The sequence below is a fragment of the Talpa occidentalis genome, unplaced genomic scaffold (assembly GCF_014898055.3).
Source record: "Talpa occidentalis isolate TD23 unplaced genomic scaffold, MPIMG_talOcc4v2.1 talOcc4.10, whole genome shotgun sequence".
Lineage (NCBI taxonomy): Eukaryota > Metazoa > Chordata > Mammalia > Eulipotyphla > Talpidae > Talpa > Talpa occidentalis.
In genome coordinates, this window is record NW_023600993.1 from 64629168 (window position 1) to 64646693 (window position 17526).

The 17526-nt window shown below is 46.7% G+C and overlaps 1 protein-coding gene across 2 annotated transcripts in view; it reads left to right on the forward strand.

The window, feature by feature from the left end:
* Window positions 1-17526, forward strand: part of EGFR (epidermal growth factor receptor) — a 198736-nt gene that overhangs the window by 165964 nt on the left and 15246 nt on the right. For both annotated transcript variants that reach the window (XM_037493498.2, XM_037493503.2), the window contains exons 17-21: window positions 582-723; window positions 2034-2156; window positions 2762-2860; window positions 7528-7713; window positions 16775-16930. In XM_037493498.2, coding sequence (XP_037349395.2) covers window positions 582-723; window positions 2034-2156; window positions 2762-2860; window positions 7528-7713; window positions 16775-16930 — 706 coding nt within the window. The remainder of the gene's footprint in view (window positions 1-581; window positions 724-2033; window positions 2157-2761; window positions 2861-7527; window positions 7714-16774; window positions 16931-17526) is intronic.

A 17526-nucleotide genomic window follows, 5' to 3' on the forward strand; every position in this document is an offset into this window, starting at 1 on the left:
TTCCTCCAGACCCAGTCATAAAGCAGGTCACTTAGGTGTGGTCTTGCGAGCTAGGGACCCCCCTCCAGGAGTCACACCACTGTCGAAGGTGCCCTTTCCCTAGGCTGGCTAATAGACACTTTATGTCCCGGCTTCTGGGGTGCTCATGGGTCTGGGGTTCTCCTGCATCTAAGGTGTTTCTGTACTTGAGCTACTTGTGAACCTAGGATACTCATAGATTCAGGGTGCTATGCTTCAAATGTGGACATTCTCTGGAGACACACACTGATAGAAAAAGCATCAGTGAAGTCTGAGTTACTTTTTTGAATTATGTGTTTTTATAATCAACACAGTTAAATATAATCATATGGAGAGGACCAGATTATTTTCTTAAATGCAGGAAAAGCAGGTGGGGGAAGTTGAGAGGAACTTTTTACTAGAGGAAGTTGGAAACTGCCTGAAACTCTTGGTTCAGAATGTTCTACTTTTGGAGATGGTTTCAAATGATGGCAGTGTATCAAAATATGCAGGAACATGTAAATTGCCAATGTAATGAAACCTGCCAGCAAATCTCACCCTCCCATGTCAACATTTCATTCCAGGTCCAAGATCCCATCCATTGCCATAGGCATCGTGGGGGGTCTCCTGCTGGTGGTGGTGGTGGCCCTTGGGGTCGGCCTGTTTGTGCGCAGACGTCACATCGTCCGGAAACGCACCCTGCGAAGATTGCTCCAGGAGAGAGAGGTGAGTGCTCCTGGCCCTGTGCCCCCCATCAGGGCCCTCAGGAAATTTTACTCTCCAAACCTCCCATTAGCCGAGAGGAACCACAGCATGCCCCCAAAATCACCCACCACCCCAGAGAGGAATCTCCCAGCACCCCTCTGAAGCCTCCACTAACCAAGACAGGAGCAGGACTAGCCTTGAAGACTTGTTTGAAATTGTGTGGTTTATTATGTATTTTATTTTATTTTTTTAAGATTTATTTATTTATTTATGTATTTATACAAGAACTAGGGTACAGGCCAGAGGTGTGGGAGGGTAAGAGGATTCACTAGAGACAGAGCGGGAAGCAGAACAGGCAGACAGACCGAAGACACTGCTGAGGGAAGCAGTGGGTGCGGCAGGAGAGGTATGCCACACCATGTGGGTATCTCCCTGGCTGGCCAGAATCAAACCCAGGCTGCAGAGGCTGCGGAGAGTTTCACAGCACTGCGCTCAACCACCTGTGCTACCAGAGAGACCTAGTATTTTATTTTAATTGTATTATTTTTTGTAATGGAAAAGCATCTCTGACTGCCCATGTATGTAGTTAGATTTTGGTACATCTATCCGTTGGAACGCACATGTTTCTAGAGTAAGTTCCACAGAATGGTAAAAATACAGACCCATGCACATGCCCAGCAGACCAGCCTCATGAATGGACCCCTTCAAGTTACTATGAAGGTGTTATTATTTGAAAAATGCCCCTGTCCACACCATGGCTGACTTCTGCGGTCTGATGTGACTGTCCGGCCATGTGCCCATGCCACAGTCCTGGGAGGAGGACCCCAGAGCAGCTCAGGGCGCGTGGCTTGTGTGTTGTGGGTCTAACAGCCTACTAAAATGACACCATATGAAAATGTTCCTCACCACAACATCCTCAATCCAGCTGCTTGACTTGGAAGCAAAAATGGAAATTGGTTTCTTGAAATGTGGCTCATTCAGAGCTCCTGGTTTATCCTCCTCTTTCATCATGTTCTTCAGGGAAGGTTCCATTCTCCCTCTAAATGAGAGCATCAGTTCTTGTGCTAACATGGGACCATGTGGCTGTCTGGACCTACCATACGCACTCGCACGCACACAGGGCACTTGGTGCTGAACTGAGGGGCTGCCCCAAGATGGGCTTATCAGCCCCTGCCCTCCATGCTGCTGAACTGGGGTGAGGGGTACTCTCTCCCTCTTGCCACCCCCTACGTTGCTGTATTCTGAGCTGAGGGGCCCTTACACTCCCCTTGTCATATATTGCCATTGCATTGAAATGAGCTGAAGGTCCCTGTTTCCTCCTTGTCTTGCAGCTTGTAGAGCCCCTGACACCCAGTGGAGAAGCACCCAACCAAGCGCTCTTGAGGATCTTAAAGGAAACAGAATTCAAAAAGATCAAGGTTCTGGGTTCTGGAGCGTTTGGCACAGTGTACAAAGTGAGTCCTCATGGGCAGGCCCAGAGCCCTCAGTTGCAGTCTGCTCATGTGCCTCTGAGGTTTGGCAGATTTCATCACGTTGTCGAGAGGGAATCTTCCATAATTGCATGACAAATGAGTGTTCCTGTGAGACATGTAGTCAGACACAGCATTACTGTGGGCAGCAGCCCTGAGCTTCAGAGGGCGAGCAGCACAGAGGAGGCTGGGGCAGAGGCGGGTCGGAACCTATACTTCATGAGAGCCTCTGAATGAAGCCCAGGTCAGGAGAGCTTCCTATTACTTGTTTTTCTGGATGTAAATGTGTGATTTCAATTAGGCCTTGACCTGGCATCTGGGAATTCTGAACAAAATGTTCTGCACTGGTTGCAGGGACACAGGGTTTTGTTTTTTGTTTTTATAATTTAACGAACTGCTCTGACTCACGAACATGGTAGGTAAGGGGCAGCTAAGAGACGGGACCTCAGCACCCATGGCCCTGGGGTGCAGAGCAGCTCCACATCCCTTCTCCTGTGGAGTGGGTTACCTACAAGCCATCCGGCTCCCTCAGCAGTGGCCTGCCACGGAATGTCAACTGCTAGTTCATGTCTTCCCTTTCTCTGTCACAGGGACTCTGGATCCCAGAAGGCGAGAAGGTTAAAATCCCTGTGGCTATCAAGGAATTAAGAGAAGCCACTTCTCCAAAGGCCAACAAGGAAATTCTTGATGTGAGTGTTCACTTTACTCTCCAGTCTCCCTCATTCCTGCACATCAGGAGCCTCCTTTGTCTGGTGGCTGCACATTGCTCAGTTCATCACTACCTTCTAAATGTTCACTTCTCCTGTCTTTTCCTTCTTGCCATAGTTGGTATAGTTCCCCCACAGACCTTCCCTTACAGAGAGAACTCACGTCTTCCACCCTATTATCTCTGCCAAAAGGATGGGCTTCTCCGGGGCCTGTTCCCAGTACAGTGGCCGCAAGGGTCCCTGCAGTACATGCTAAAGCTCAGGTGTGGCCTCCTGCACAATGTTGTTAGGATGCAGTGCTGGAGGCATAAAAAAACGTGATCGGATTTCACAGATCCAACCCGTAATTTCTTCTGACTCTGAAACTCCTGTTCATTTTGCTCCACTAAGTTATCTTTGAAATGGCTTTTATAAAGGCATCGGGATTAACACATTGATGCCAATTCTATTAACTGCTGTCCACCTCTGCATTTTCCCCAAAAATAATTTAAACCTCACTCTTCAGTGTCTGCTGGAGTAAGGTCTATACATTTAGTCTTTGTAAAGTTCCAGATCATTTTTTTGTTTTTATTTTCAATTTTATTGAACTTTCTCCACTTCCTTGGGCCTCCACTAGCTTGTATGGGGCTGCTGCACTCTTGGAAAGCAGCTGCCTGGAAGCATCTTTGGCAGAGCTATTCAAGGACACGCTCAGGAAGATCCGTGGAGAAACTGCTGGTCCCGTTGTGAGCAACTTTGGCTGTGTATGACAATTCCTGTTCTTGTCCCAGGCAAGCCAGCGACTGGGGATGAAGGACTCAGCAGCAGGTTAGGGAACAGAGTCAAGGAAAAGGGAAATGACTGTCTTAATCACCACAAGAATCTAGAGTCAAGGACAAAAGTCAGGTGCTATATTCCATACTCATACCTAACCCACAGAATGTAGAGTAAGCCAAGCAAATGTAGGTCTTTTAGTGTGTTTGACATGATGTGTTTCCCAGGAACAAACACACACTCTGCCTTTGTTTTTTCCAGGCAGCCCCCGCTTTCATAATTCTGGGCCACCCCTCTCTGGCACACCTCTAATGAAAGGTGATATATTCATACCATGCCGGAGGCGACCTCACACAATGAGGATATACTTATGCAAAATTATCTTTCATTTTAATGGTTTACAAATTAATGTGAAGCCATATTAACATATTGTCAACCCCCATTTAACAAAACTCCAAGAAATATAAGCCAATAAGTTTGTGAAGTGTCTTCATTACATACTTTAACTCCTTCACCTATGCTGTTAAAAAAAATTTAATATGATTTGTTTCTTTAATTCATTTTTACTAACTCAAGATTTTCTAATAACTTTCACAAAATAATGTTGTGTGTGAATAACTATACAGAGCAAGAGCTGTTTTGAAGGCAGTAATTATGTTTTCACTGAAAAGGGCTCCCCAGAATTTCTGAATATGGAGGAAATGCACTCTTGGGGGTAGGAAAGGGGTGGAAGGTAAAGACTAAAAAGGCAAAGAAGTTAAAAAGTCCCTATTTTGCCTCTTCTCACCTTTTGTCGTTATTTCCTTACTCCACCCCTTTTTTCTTCTTTCTCATCATCTTTTGCTTCTCCCCTGAGAGCAAATGTTCTCTTTTCTGCTCACTGGAGCCCTCCCAAGCAGGTGTGCAGGTGACAGGAGCCCACCCACTGATCGAGCAGAAGTCAGAGGCTCTGAGGCCAGTGTCAGCGTAAGCTAAATAGTGAGTCCTGCGACAGGACAGCTGTGGAGCTGACCATGTACTCTGACACACTCACACACACTCATGCATTCATTATCCGAGTAAGTAGGCATTCTGTTGCCTTCTGAGACCGGGCACTAAAAGCCTGCACAGGGAGGCCCCGTTTAAGTTGCTGTCAGTGACCTAGTTACCATGTAAAGGCTCAAAAATGTAGAGGCGCCTCCTCTTCACTGTAAGGTTAGACATGTGCCTCTGCTGAAAGAGCTCGAAATCGAGTAAAATCCTTTCCCCCAGTTCTTAACACAAAATATTCACAAATGAGAGTGATATGGAAGAAGGAAGGAGGCCAAAATTACGTCAGCAATTGGGACAAAATAATAGACTTTCGCCAAAGCCTTAAAGACACCTCTGCCACGTGACTCAGACGTCAGCCGTGGGGTCTCTGGCATGGGCAGTGCCTGTGGCCTGGTGTCTGATCCAGAGACTGCTGAGGAATGCCAAACATGCTTGCCGCGGGTACAGTGCACCTTTGAGATTCCAAGATAAACAACCAAGAACAAAGCTCACTAACTTCTGCACACACACAGGGGGGACATGTGACCTACAGCGTCCCCATTGTGCCTGGAGTAAGGCGGAAGTGATGGCCTCCCTCTGTGCTCTATCAGATTTTAACAGATCGGGGGCCTGGCAGGGCTCCAGGTTCTGTGTGGCTGACACCCACTCCTGTGTTCTACTCCCCGATTCCCGGTTCCAGGTCAGCTCCTTGCTGGCCCCACAACAGATGGGCTGCTCAAACTGCTCCAGTTTGCAGATTTTTCTCCCCTCTAAAATGAATACAATATGTTTCAAAATTTCAACCAGAACTTGAGAAAATAAGAGCAGCCAGAGGATCTCTTTAGTGTTATGGTTGTACCGTTTCCCAGACTCAGGGAGAGACATGATTTGTGCTTTTCTGGCAATCACATGGCCTATTAATTTTTCCATAGACTTTCCAGTTTAAATTTAGGGCAGGCAATGGAAAGAGAATGCAAAAACAGATTTATATATGGGCTGTATCTGGTGGCCAGTTAACCTTAGCTCTCTTCACTGCGCCACGGGGCAAACCAGGTTGGGGTGGAGGGGGGCGCGAAGGCTTCGGGACCAGAGCAAAGAGACCGGGATAGGGGCCCAGATCTGACTTAGAAACCTAAGAAATGTGGCCTCAGATCAGCAATGTTCACTAGGCCTCGATTTCCTCTTCTAACAAACAATGACCTCAGAAGAAAGCGCTCTGAAGGCCCTTTCCAGTCCTAATGTTTTTATAAACAGTCCTTCACAAAGGTGAAGGGCTGTTTGAATGTCCATAAATGTTAAGTATCTACTCTGCTCTTTAATACCATGGTGTTATGATCACATATAAAAGAGAAGAAATACAGACTCTACTTCAAGTAGAATGCCTCGCCTCTCAAGAAAGCTTCCAAACAAAGGTCCTACAAAAATATTAAAAGCTGGTCTCTGGTTTGCCTTCAGTGTCTTACTTTGCCGCTTTCAGTATACTTAACCCTGACGTTCGTGAGGCAGTGATATGCCCAGGTCTGTGTTAGACACCACTGGGATCACCAAAGAAGGGCAGGTCCAGGCCCCTTCCAAAGCACTGACCGCACTTGCAGAGGCAACACTGACAGATGTGGGAAAACTGAGGCAAGATACAAGCAGCGTGTGCCAGTAGGATAAATGCTAAAGAACGCTGGGAGCACGGACAGCTGGGAATGCAATCCTCTCCTCAGAGCTCGGTGGGAGGGACATTTCTCTAAATCATAAGGATACTTCAGTGCAGGTTATGAGTGGACTTCAGAGCAGCAGCTCTGAGCTTCACCGAGCACCAGAATCTCCCAGAGGCAGAATCCAGGCCTGCCTTCCTACATCTCAATCTATAGCCAGGGTGGGACCCAGGACTTTGCCTCTCGAGCAAGCTCCCAGACTGTGCTGAGACTGTGTCCCCCGGAGAAAAGTTGCAAGATGCCAGGATAGCTTAACTTAAATTCTGGGTCAGGGAAGCCCCTCTGAGGAGAGGGGAGGTGGAGGGGCATTGCAGACAACACCCTCATGGGCAGGGGCAGGACCTGGAGGGGTGGGGTGGGAACCTGGGTTTTGCTGAGCAGCATGGCTTTCTAGTTTGAAGACTAATGTGGAGGCACCACTGACCCTTTCTTTAGAAATGGACCCTGGGCAGCCAGCAGGGTCAATCACTGTAGGTTCAGTGCCTCTGGCATTTCAAAGCTGGAAGTGGTTGCACTGACAGGGCTTTTCCAGTTGTGCCTTGCAGAGGTGGCTAATGGATCCCAGCAGGGCTGGTGGCTCACTTAGGGACAAGCAATGTCCTGCTGAGGTGTGAGTCCCTTTCATGGCCGTCAGGTTGCTCGTGGCCCTGTGGGAGCCCTCCCCGTCACCCCTACAGTTCCGAGGCTAGAGCTCAGTTTCACTGGTCCTGACATTTTAAACTGCAGAATCTTAGAATTGATATAGACATCTTCCTGATGAAAACATCAAGTTTCAAACTTGGAGACTTCAGGTCTCATTTTCATGCAACATTTCCCAGTGGCAGGTGCCATCTGGGTCCCTGCATCTACGTGGAGAACCCCATCCTCTAAAAAGCACCTTTTCAGCTATTATGTAATGGTCCATCGTGAATGTCATCACACTAGATGCTTTGTGGACACACTTGTTCACTAGACCCTGATTTCCTTTTCTAACAATGACCTCAGAAGAAAGTGCTCTGAAGGCCCTTTCCAGTCCTAAATTTTTATAAATAGACTTTCACAAAGGACACAGCCCTTCACAAGAACACATTTTGAAACTCAAATCGTTCTTGCCTTCTCACCTGGGAACAGATATGCCTACCTCTGCCTATAAGCCCCCCTGAGGAGCATCTCTGACACTTCTGCTCCCTTCCCAAACAGGAGGCCTATGTGATGGCCAGCGTGGACAACCCCCACGTTTGCCGCCTGCTGGGCATCTGCCTGACTTCCACCGTCCAGCTCATCACACAGCTCATGCCCTTCGGCTGCCTCTTGGACTATGTCCGTGAGCACAAGGACAACATCGGCTCCCAGCATCTGCTCAACTGGTGTGTGCAGATCGCAAAGGTAAGTCTGGAGGAGACTGCCCAGCAGCACACATCCCACGGGACCTGCAGCTGCTCCAGGATGGAGCAGTCACTGCTTCTAAGGAGGCACAGGGGAGGAAAGAAAGCCCATTGGGAAACCAGCAACAGGGTCTCTGCCCAAGGATGGCTGAGCGTTTCCAGAGGGTGTGTATATGAGGCACACAACCTACATTTATTTTGGATTAAGTTGAATTGGTTCTCTTCTGCATTCATATCTGTGCCTGTCCCACGGTATGTTATAAATCTGCTCATTCAGCTGAATTTGAGCAAATTTTTCTTTATTGGACCTCAGTGTGGTTTGCAGTTAGTGTCCTTATTTCTTGGGTGTTCTTTCTGTTGAATGCCATAGTTGTTTGCAGCAGGGGAGAGGTGGCTTCCACCCAATCAGGAACTTAATAAGAATGGGAGAGGCTGAAGCAGGAGAGCTGGTGGTGAGTACAGTGTAGAGGGGCAGGTGCATGCACGTTGGAGGACTGAGATAAACAGAGGCCTCTGCTGGTTGGCCCGGACTCCTCACATGCCCCTGTCAAAGGACTGGATCCAAAGCAAGGCAGGGTCTGGGAGCACAGATGGGGCCAGGTTGTCTTTTAAGAGAAAGACCTTGCATGTTGAGGACCAGAACACAGCAATGACCCAGGTTTCCAGCTGCTCACACAGCCTCAACTGGACTTTCACATTCATCTCAAACCTGCCTCTCTTGATCCAGCCTGTGTCAGTCACTTGCAACCCAACTTGCTAAATTCTGTCTTCGACTGAGAGCGAATGTACTTTTACTCCATTGAATTTAAGGGGTTTGTGGGCAGGCCCTCTCTCTGAGCTGACATCATGGTAACCTTTTGTTATCCCCTTCCTGTGGGGCAGTGTTTGGGGGTGTTGTGGGGCCCACAGAGGGAGATAAGGAGAGACCACTCACCAGACTTGGTCCAGAACCTTATTGCTCACATCACCTCCGGTTGATGGGGCATCAGCCCTGCTGGATTACTCTGGAAAGGCCTCTAACTGTGCTCACTCAACCTCAGCAAACAGAGAAAGTGATTTAAAGACAAAGAAAAACGTGTTTGGGGCACTGCTAAGCTGGTCATTGCCCAAGACACTGCAAGACAAGGTCTTACCAGGAGCAACAGCCCTGGCAGCAACAGGATGTCCTCTGAAACAGGTTCTAGGCCAGAAGCTCAGCAACTAGGACAACCAGACACAGCACATGGATGTATGCTGCAGGCCATCTGGTGTGGATTTTTCAACAATAGCTACTGGAACGTCCCTGAACCCCTGGAAGGAGGGACACTGCTCACTCGCCACTGTGATCAGTGGTGTTTCTGCCATTCTCAAGAATTCACGCCATCCTTGTTAGATAGCGGTCCTGGACCAGGGGGCCTCAGGTGCCTCTGATGCTGTGGTTTTCTGAAAATGCTTGTGATTTCTGTGTGTGACTAATCATTTCCCAGAGCTGCCATGATAAATTGCAAACACTTGGCAGCTTACCACAGCTGAAGTGTGTTCTCACAATTCTAGAGGCCAGAAGTCCAGATTCAAGGTGTCAAGATGTGTTCCCTGCAAAGGCTCTAGGGGAAGATCCTTCCTTGCCTTTCCCAGTTCTGGTGGCTCCAGGTGTTCCCTGGCAGTGGCTCATCACTCTAATCTCTGCCTCCACCTTCAGCTGCTTTCTTTTATGTGATTGAGTCCATTCTCTTAAAAGATACCAGTGATGCCTAAATCAGGGATGACTTCATCTCAAAATCTTTAACTAGATTTAGAAAACCCTCTGTTCAAATATGGTCACATTATAAGGTTGTTGGTGACATGGAATGTGGGGGACTGTCTTCAGAGATTGGGGGACGTTAGTTGGCCCAGAGTATCTGAATATAAAATTATTCCTCATAACCTGACTCCTGAACTAAGAAATTCTTCCTCAGCTTTCTTCCCTGATTATCCGAGGCAAGAAATCGAAAGTATTGTCCTTCCTCCCCAAGCAGCCTGTTAACTTGCTTTATTTTTCTTTTAACGTTTATCTCACCCTGGGAAATCTGGTTTGTTTGCATATCACTTGAGTTTGTGCCCACCCAGCCTCCCTGGAGCTGGGCTCTGTAAGAACAGGGAGGGCCCTGGCTGCGTCCCTCTGCCAGGGCTGCCAAATCCACACGACTGTGGTTGCAGCGCCCGCCTGACTCATGAGGTGCAGCTCACCAGAGGTGCCGCATGCTTATAATCCTTCTCTAATAGCTCTTGTCAATTTTCAACTCCACTAAGTGACTCTCCCTGTGATGGGACACATCACCTCTACGAGTTATGCCCAACACAACTCAGGTGGACGCTAGATTCATTCTGACATTTGTAAATCATGTAACCTCAGTGAGAAGCTTAGACTTTTTGTTTTCTTCCCTTTCTGTAAAGGGTTCTGCATCTGTCCTCCTGGGTGATGAGGGTGCCCTATTCAGCCACAGGAACATTTGACATTAAATGTTCTCATCTTCCATTTCTGTCCCTTAACCTTAGCTTAATTATCTTGATCACTATCATTTAACCTGGATTACTGTCTTAATCTAGGTCTGCATCTCCCACTCTTGTGTCTTCTTTTGTTCATGAGGTTTTTCCCTCATTCCTTTGCAACCAGACATTTAAATCTACCTTTGTCAGCATAAATGGAAGTTTATTGGACCCCTCCCAAATTGCCTTCTAAAGCATACTTTAAAAAAGTGCAGAAACTGTACTATGACAGTCCTGAAAGTTTTCTGAGACATAAGTATGTTTCCAAGACATATATAAAATATTACTTCAATTGTAACCTGTTAGTTCAACCCACTGTGCTGCCGTTTTACTTTGTTTAGCTTTTCTTTGATGAAGTCCTTCCATACTGTGACTGACTGAGCTTTGTCTGTGACAGATGTGCTTTCTCATTCACAAGAGAAACTTTGTTCCACTGTATTTGAATAGTTACAGTGATAAAGTATCTGTCCCAGGAGAGAAATGGAGATAGTGTTTTCCTCAATTATAAAAGGAGAAATTTGCTCTCGGGATAGTGACTATTTATCTAAGTATTAAACAATTTCCTTTTTCAAAGTTTAAATTGAAACTACCAGAAGCACTTAGTTGCTGACCAGAAACTAAACTCCTGGCATTTTCAAAGTGGGAGTTATTGACTTCTAAATGAACTGTGTTCATTCACAAAAGCATGGACTGTCTTAGGAGGCTTTCTAAGTGTTAAAACTGTTATACAAGTTTCTTGTTCTGGCTATCCTGCAAAGAGAACAAATAAAATTACACCACCTAGGGCCTCCCTGGTGACCTAGGAGTTAAGTCTGAGTGCTATCACCACTATGGCCTGAGTTTGATCTCCAGCTAGGGAGCTGACCCACATGGCACAGCAGACCTCTCCTGTCTCGCCCACTGCTCCCCTTAGTCCCCTTAGCAATGTATTTCAGTATACCCACCTGTTCTGGTCCCCCCTCTCTCTCTTTCTGGTGAATCCTCTCACTACTGAACCACTGGCCTAGACCCCAGTTCTTCTCCACAAAAATAAAATAAAATAAAATAAAATAAAATAAAAGACAAAAGAGAAAAGGGGTAGCCTAGGAAGTAAACTAGGATGGGCTTGGGAGAGCAAAGGAAGCCACACCCTCTTGAAACAGAAAGTGAAGTAGATTCTGTTCTCCAAGTAAAAAACATGAACTTACAGAGATATACCTGCTACCAGCAGGAGATATCACCCTTCCCTAAATTCCTGGCTCATGAGGCCTAGGAACCTCACTCACCAAGAGTAATGTAGTTCCTTCAGAAAGAGTAGTCACTCTTTCTAGCTACAAAAAAAAAAAAAAAAAAAAAACCAGCTGATAAATCCCCAACTATATTACATGGTACAATAATGTCAGAAAATGTTCTGATCCAAAAGATGTTATCGTTAATTCAGTTTGGAAAAACTCACCTACCAAACTGCACTAATACCTTTGGGCCACACATCGCTCATTACAGCTAAGTTCTGCAGTAAATGAAGCTGTCTAGACTGTGACTAATCCAACATTTCCCAGGCTTTTTGAACAACAGAGCTTTCTTGTGACCTAACCCAGATTAAGATCTCACAGAATTGAGTTTTCAGACAAATGATAAGGTTTAAGATCCTTGAGCTCAGCCCTTGGTGAGAATTGCAAGCATGGGAGGGAGAGGCTCTCAGAAAGAAACTTGGTTATGGGTGTCATTCCTGAACCACAACTTTCTAAGCACAGGACTACACTTAATTCAATCTATGAGGTAACACTTATAAGGATAATCCTCAAAAATATTTCAGTCCAAGGGATCCATTTTCCCAATACATGCAATATTTAGCTTGGTGCAAGCTCATCTGGAAAGCACTGAGGGTTTTCACTGACATCACAGTCCACAGTCCATGCCCATGAGCCGCTGAAAGGAGAAGGGAGGAGGCGGTGGGGATGTCGAGTCCAGGGAAGGGGGGGAAGGCAATCATCCTACTCTGATGTAGCCAGAACATTCCAGCCACCATGTTTAGTTCTGGTGCCACCATGAAACCCATGTTGACAAATTCCTGTGTGGTGGTAGATGAGCAGAGGTGTGGAGCACGGCCTTTGTGCCTTTGTGCTGGAAGGAGGACTAGCGCCCTGAGGCTGACGCGGTGTTACAGAGGGACCTGGTTGTTCCCATACCAGCTTCCTGTTTGGGTCCAGGTGGGCTCTGGTGTTCGCCACCCAGGTCTATCCCAAATCCCCATGACTTTTCCATACTCTAGATTAGGATTTCATAAAGGTAAGGCCCAGGTGCTGCCCCTACCTCGCTGGCTAGTGTGCACCCAAGTGTAGTGATTCTCCCACTCCACAGCAGAGGGCCAGAGAGACCACTTCTAAGCACCCTTCACTTCAAAGCACATGCTGTGATTACCTGGGAAAAACAGGCCAAAATACAGATCCTAGTAAGTTACCAGATATTTCTGTTATTTGGACTATTTATTTCATTTACTCTGGCATTATAGTGGAATGATTAAACTAAACGATCACTTTACAATATGTCATTTAAAAGCCACAGTTGCTGGTTACTGTGCTAGTAAAGCATATTCGTGAACTTTTAGACATTTCACTTAGTTATTTCTTCAGCATTAATCTGTTGGTGTTAGATAGCATGTGAAGTGTGTGTGTGTGTGTGTATGTGTGTGTGTGACTAAATTGAGGAGTGAAGAAAGTGAATCCACAAAGAGTTAACAAGGTAGCAGGAAATGCCCTGGGCAGAACTGAGTGCAGAGGACTGGACCCCAGTGGCCACTGGGAAGGTGACAGGAATCAGCGAGGAGGTTTCAGTTCAACAGCCAAGTGCCAGGTATCAGGTATTGAAGAGAGTGGTGAAGAAGCCATTCTGTCCCTTACCCTCAGGAGCTCTGTCCTGAGAGGCCCTCTGTGAGTGAGGCACAGAGAGAGGTGGCCTGTGCCCCATGATGACAGCCCAGAGCAGGCTCCATGGCCACGATGCTGCTGAATGATGAGGGGCAGAGCCAGGGGAGGGCAGGGACAGAGGAGACCTGCAGGGTCTGAGCCCAGCTGCATCAGGAAAGCAAAGGTACCTCTCAGGAATTTACTTATGACAAAAATTTGAGGGGGAAACATAGCAGAGTCTAGGCCAGACATGATGGCAGCTAATTCAATGTCATGATAAAGAGGATTAAAGAGAGAGGCTGGATTTGACATTTAGGAAGAATCACTGGAGAGGCATTCAGTTCTCAACACTAGTGCCTGGGGGACTCTTGCTGGGCTCCATCCTCAGTGCTTTGTGTGGGTAGACTCATTTAATCTTCTGATAACCCACTTGGTATGTGGGGAAACTGAGGTAGGGTGTGTTTAAGTTGCCAAGGTCTCAAGTTAGTAAGCAGAAAAATCAGGATTTGACCCTAGGCAGCTTTGTTCCTGAGTTTATATCCTTCTCCAGAATTTGACGGCACAGCTCAGGTGGAACAATAGGCCATGAGTCCACTGTCCTCCCATCCTAGCACAGTAGGATGCGGTGTCACATGATCTCATCTGGAATAGGAAGTCTGCCTTTGTTGAGGGCAGGGCTCAGGGATGGGTAAGCCATGCTATCAACTTTACTTCCAGAACTTCCTGCAACCTCTCCATTTCTAATCTCTGCATTTTCATGCCACTAAGTCAATGCTCTCCTGACTTCTCCATGTGGTAGTTCATATAATAGAACAGAAACAGATCCCTTTCCAGCCTCTCACTCTGCACTCTTTCTAAGATTTGTAGGATGCCACAGCCCTGGGAAAACAGTCTTTAGATGAAACCCAGTCACCCAGCCCTTCCTTCTTCCAAACTTGTGCCAGAAACATCTTTAACATCCACGTAGCACACCCCATGCTCTGCTTTTGCACATTGTGTTTGGCTCTTCAAATTCCATTTTAACCTCAGTATTTCAAAATTCACCCTTACTGTCATGTAGTAATTAACAAAAATAAATATATTGAATTAAATTAGAGCGAGGATCTCAGAAGAATCAGGAAATGTGTTTCCCCAGCGGCCACATGGGTTGTGCTGACATAGCTTCCTGTGTGTGTCTGTTTAGATAGAGTTCAGAGGCACTATCACAACCTTATCTTTAGTGACTGGTTAAAATATAACTCCATGGGGCACTGAGGTGGCCTTTCAAAGGGTTTCCATAGTGTGAGATAGAGACAATGAATAGGGTTTCATCCAAGTTCAAATGGGTCTAATCTCATTGTTCCAAAATTATCTCTGACTTAAAACCTCTCCGACTGATTACCATGCACTCCAGGATATGTAAGCCGCTCTTTCCCAAGCCTCCTCTGAACACTGATGTTTTGAGAAAACATCACAATTTATTAAAGTTTCTCTGGCTCTTTAAAGCCCTGAGGGCAAGGGGTGGTGTGGAACCAAGTCAATTAGTAGATTTGCACAGCGACATAGACATATTCAGTGGCTTAGGGCCAAGGAACTAGAAGTTATTTGGGGGATACATTTTGGGGAGGATTGGCATCCCAAGAAATTTTAGGATCTGCAAGCAAATTTCTGTTGGAGGTGCCAGCAGAGAATTAAGGGCCTGACCCTGAGGACTCAGAGGATTTGGTCTGTGAAGCACTGGATTCTCTGGGTATGTGGGTACGAGGACTACAAGCCCCGAGAGGCTTCCACATAGATAATTTCAGGATCGTGTGGCACCTCACCAGGGTACATGGCAGTAAGCTATTACCATTCATTCAGGCATTGGCTAATAAACCTTAGCAAAATCATCCATTTATTCCTCAAAAAACTTCAGTAAATATGTGCCCAGTGTACCAGATTCTCTTAGGAATTTGAAGAAGCAGAATGAAAGTTATGGTAGTTTAATGAAGATGGAAATACCCTCTGAAGTTCTCCTTATAGGTTTCGTATACCAACACATTTTAAATAAAGGCAGAGGGACGGAAGAAGTGAATTGTTCCTTCATTTAAGGACTTATGTGTGCTTTATTACTCCCTGTATGTGCAGGCTTGCACAGTACATACATGTGCAACACCTATGCTGTGTGTTGACTACACAGGGTCCACGTGAGTGCAACATTACATAGTCTACACAATTCCCACATGGTACTGTCCACAGAGGAAGTCTTCAAGAGCTGTGTGATGAAGCAATAAACAAAAGAGACACAGCTGGAAGGGAAGAGAGAAAATAAGAGTGGAAACTGGGAGAGAGAAATACAGAGTGAGAGACAGGGAGAGAGCACAGGGAGAACTTGCAGCCTGGAGTGCAGCTGTTGGTCTAACCAAGGGGAGGTCAAGCATCATTAGCCCTTCTGAATGAGTAAGAGTAGGTCTTATTTAATAGAGATTTTACTCTTGTATAAGAATCAAGGGGACCAAGCACAGAAATAGTCAGGGTCCCATGAGTCAAAGGAGAGGGTGAAGCTGGTGAAAGGAGCCAGCTTTGAGAGGTGAGAGGTGACACGGAGGACCGAGGGGTCATCTGTTGGGCAGCATTTGCTCAGCTTCTGCTCTTACTCTCTCTCGCTCTCCACACACCATCCCTAAATAATAATTCTCCATTTTTAAGTGCTATTCTAGAACCTGTTGGTTCACTCTTGAGGAGACATTAGTCCCATTAGCCATATTTTCTGGCACAAGAGAAGTCTTAGGAAGGGAAACCTTTAAATCAAACAGCATGTTAAACATTCAGGAGCTTTCCAGATAATACAAGGGAGGTGGGAGTTTTATCTCTCAGCAACGATTCTGACACAACTGGATGTAGAAGCTATCAGGCAGGGGATTGGGAGTGACACCTTAAGAAAGCAGCTCAGTAACCATGTGAGTTCCATTGAAAAACAACAAACAAGACACAGTAGATAAAAGTCTTTTTTAATGTAGCAAATCACATAAGATAGGAGAACCTGAGAGTTGGCTGCACAGCACCAAGAAGGACTATCTGCATGCCTGATGAGGGCACCCTGCCTCCCCCACCTCTCACATGGTCTCAGCCCAGGAAGGTGAGAGCCCTTGGAGGCATGATGGGCAGGTGGGCAGTACCTGAGCCGCTTCCAGCCCAGGCTCAGCCCAGGGTTCTGCGCTGTCCTCTGCCACTTGGACCATCTGGACCTGAGACTGAGTACGTGAATAGAAAAAAGATAATGACTCAGTAACTAGGTATACCTTCATTTACTTGCCTTTCATCCATTTGATAGTTTCTAACACTTAGAAGGTGCAAGTTGGTCATCAAGAGAGTAAGTTACGTAGACAGGCTTCTCCTGACATGGAAAAGATAGGAGTTGTACGCATGTGACTTTATTATGTCTTTTATTGCAGTAACATTGGTTTATAACACCATATATGAGTCCAAGATATAGGATCACACCTCTTCAGATGTATGTCACCACACCACAGCCTCCACCAAGGCACCCATAGCCCTCCACCCTGAGCTACGCTCCAGCTTCCACAGAGTGCCTTGCCCTGTGTGCGTGAGCCCAGGTCTGTGCTATGTAGGGTATCCAGGAAGTACCATGCCCTCACTGCTCAGCCCCATGCTTACTTAGCCTCATGCCCTCACTGCTTGACCCTGTTTCAGGGCATGAACTACCTGGAGGACCGGCGCTTGGTGCACCGTGACCTGGCAGCCAGGAACGTCCTGGTGAAGACCCCACAGCATGTCAAGATCACAGACTTCGGGCTGGCCAAACTGCTGGGTGCTGATGAGAAGGAGTACCATGCAGAAGGAGGCAAAGTAAGGAGCTAGCTTGTAGACTAGTGAACTTTTCTTTCTTTGGGAACTACATGGTATGGAGACATTTTTGGATGTGGAGTCAGGTCCAGCAGCTTGCTCATCCCTGGTCTAAAGAATCTTCTGTTGGTGTTATGAGAAGAGGTGCTGTCGGGGTGGGATTTGCTGGAAGTGAGTACTGATCCATCCAGAGGTCAAAGGCAGTTAACAGGCATTCAGCTCCAGGCCCCGGGACCAAGGATCAGCTGCCTCCTCCCCTCAGGATATAAGTACCTTTGGAGAAACAACTAGGTAACACCACTTCTACTTTGATGGCACACTGCCCTGAAGATATCCCCAAAATACAAGAAGCTTCCTATGTTTTTCTGAAGGTTTCCAGGGTCCCCAGTGACTCATGCCCAGCCGGAGACTCAGCCAGGTTGAGGTGGAGCCAACTTCCTCCTCAGCCGGGTTTGGGAGTTCTGCAGGAACTTACCAGGGCCTCCAGGATGTTCCAGATCAGCTGTATCCTTCAGCCTCATGATGGCCTGTGCAAGATCCAGGGCAAATACACACAGGGCCTGACCAGGATCAGCTCAACAGTTTGCCCTGGGGCCAAA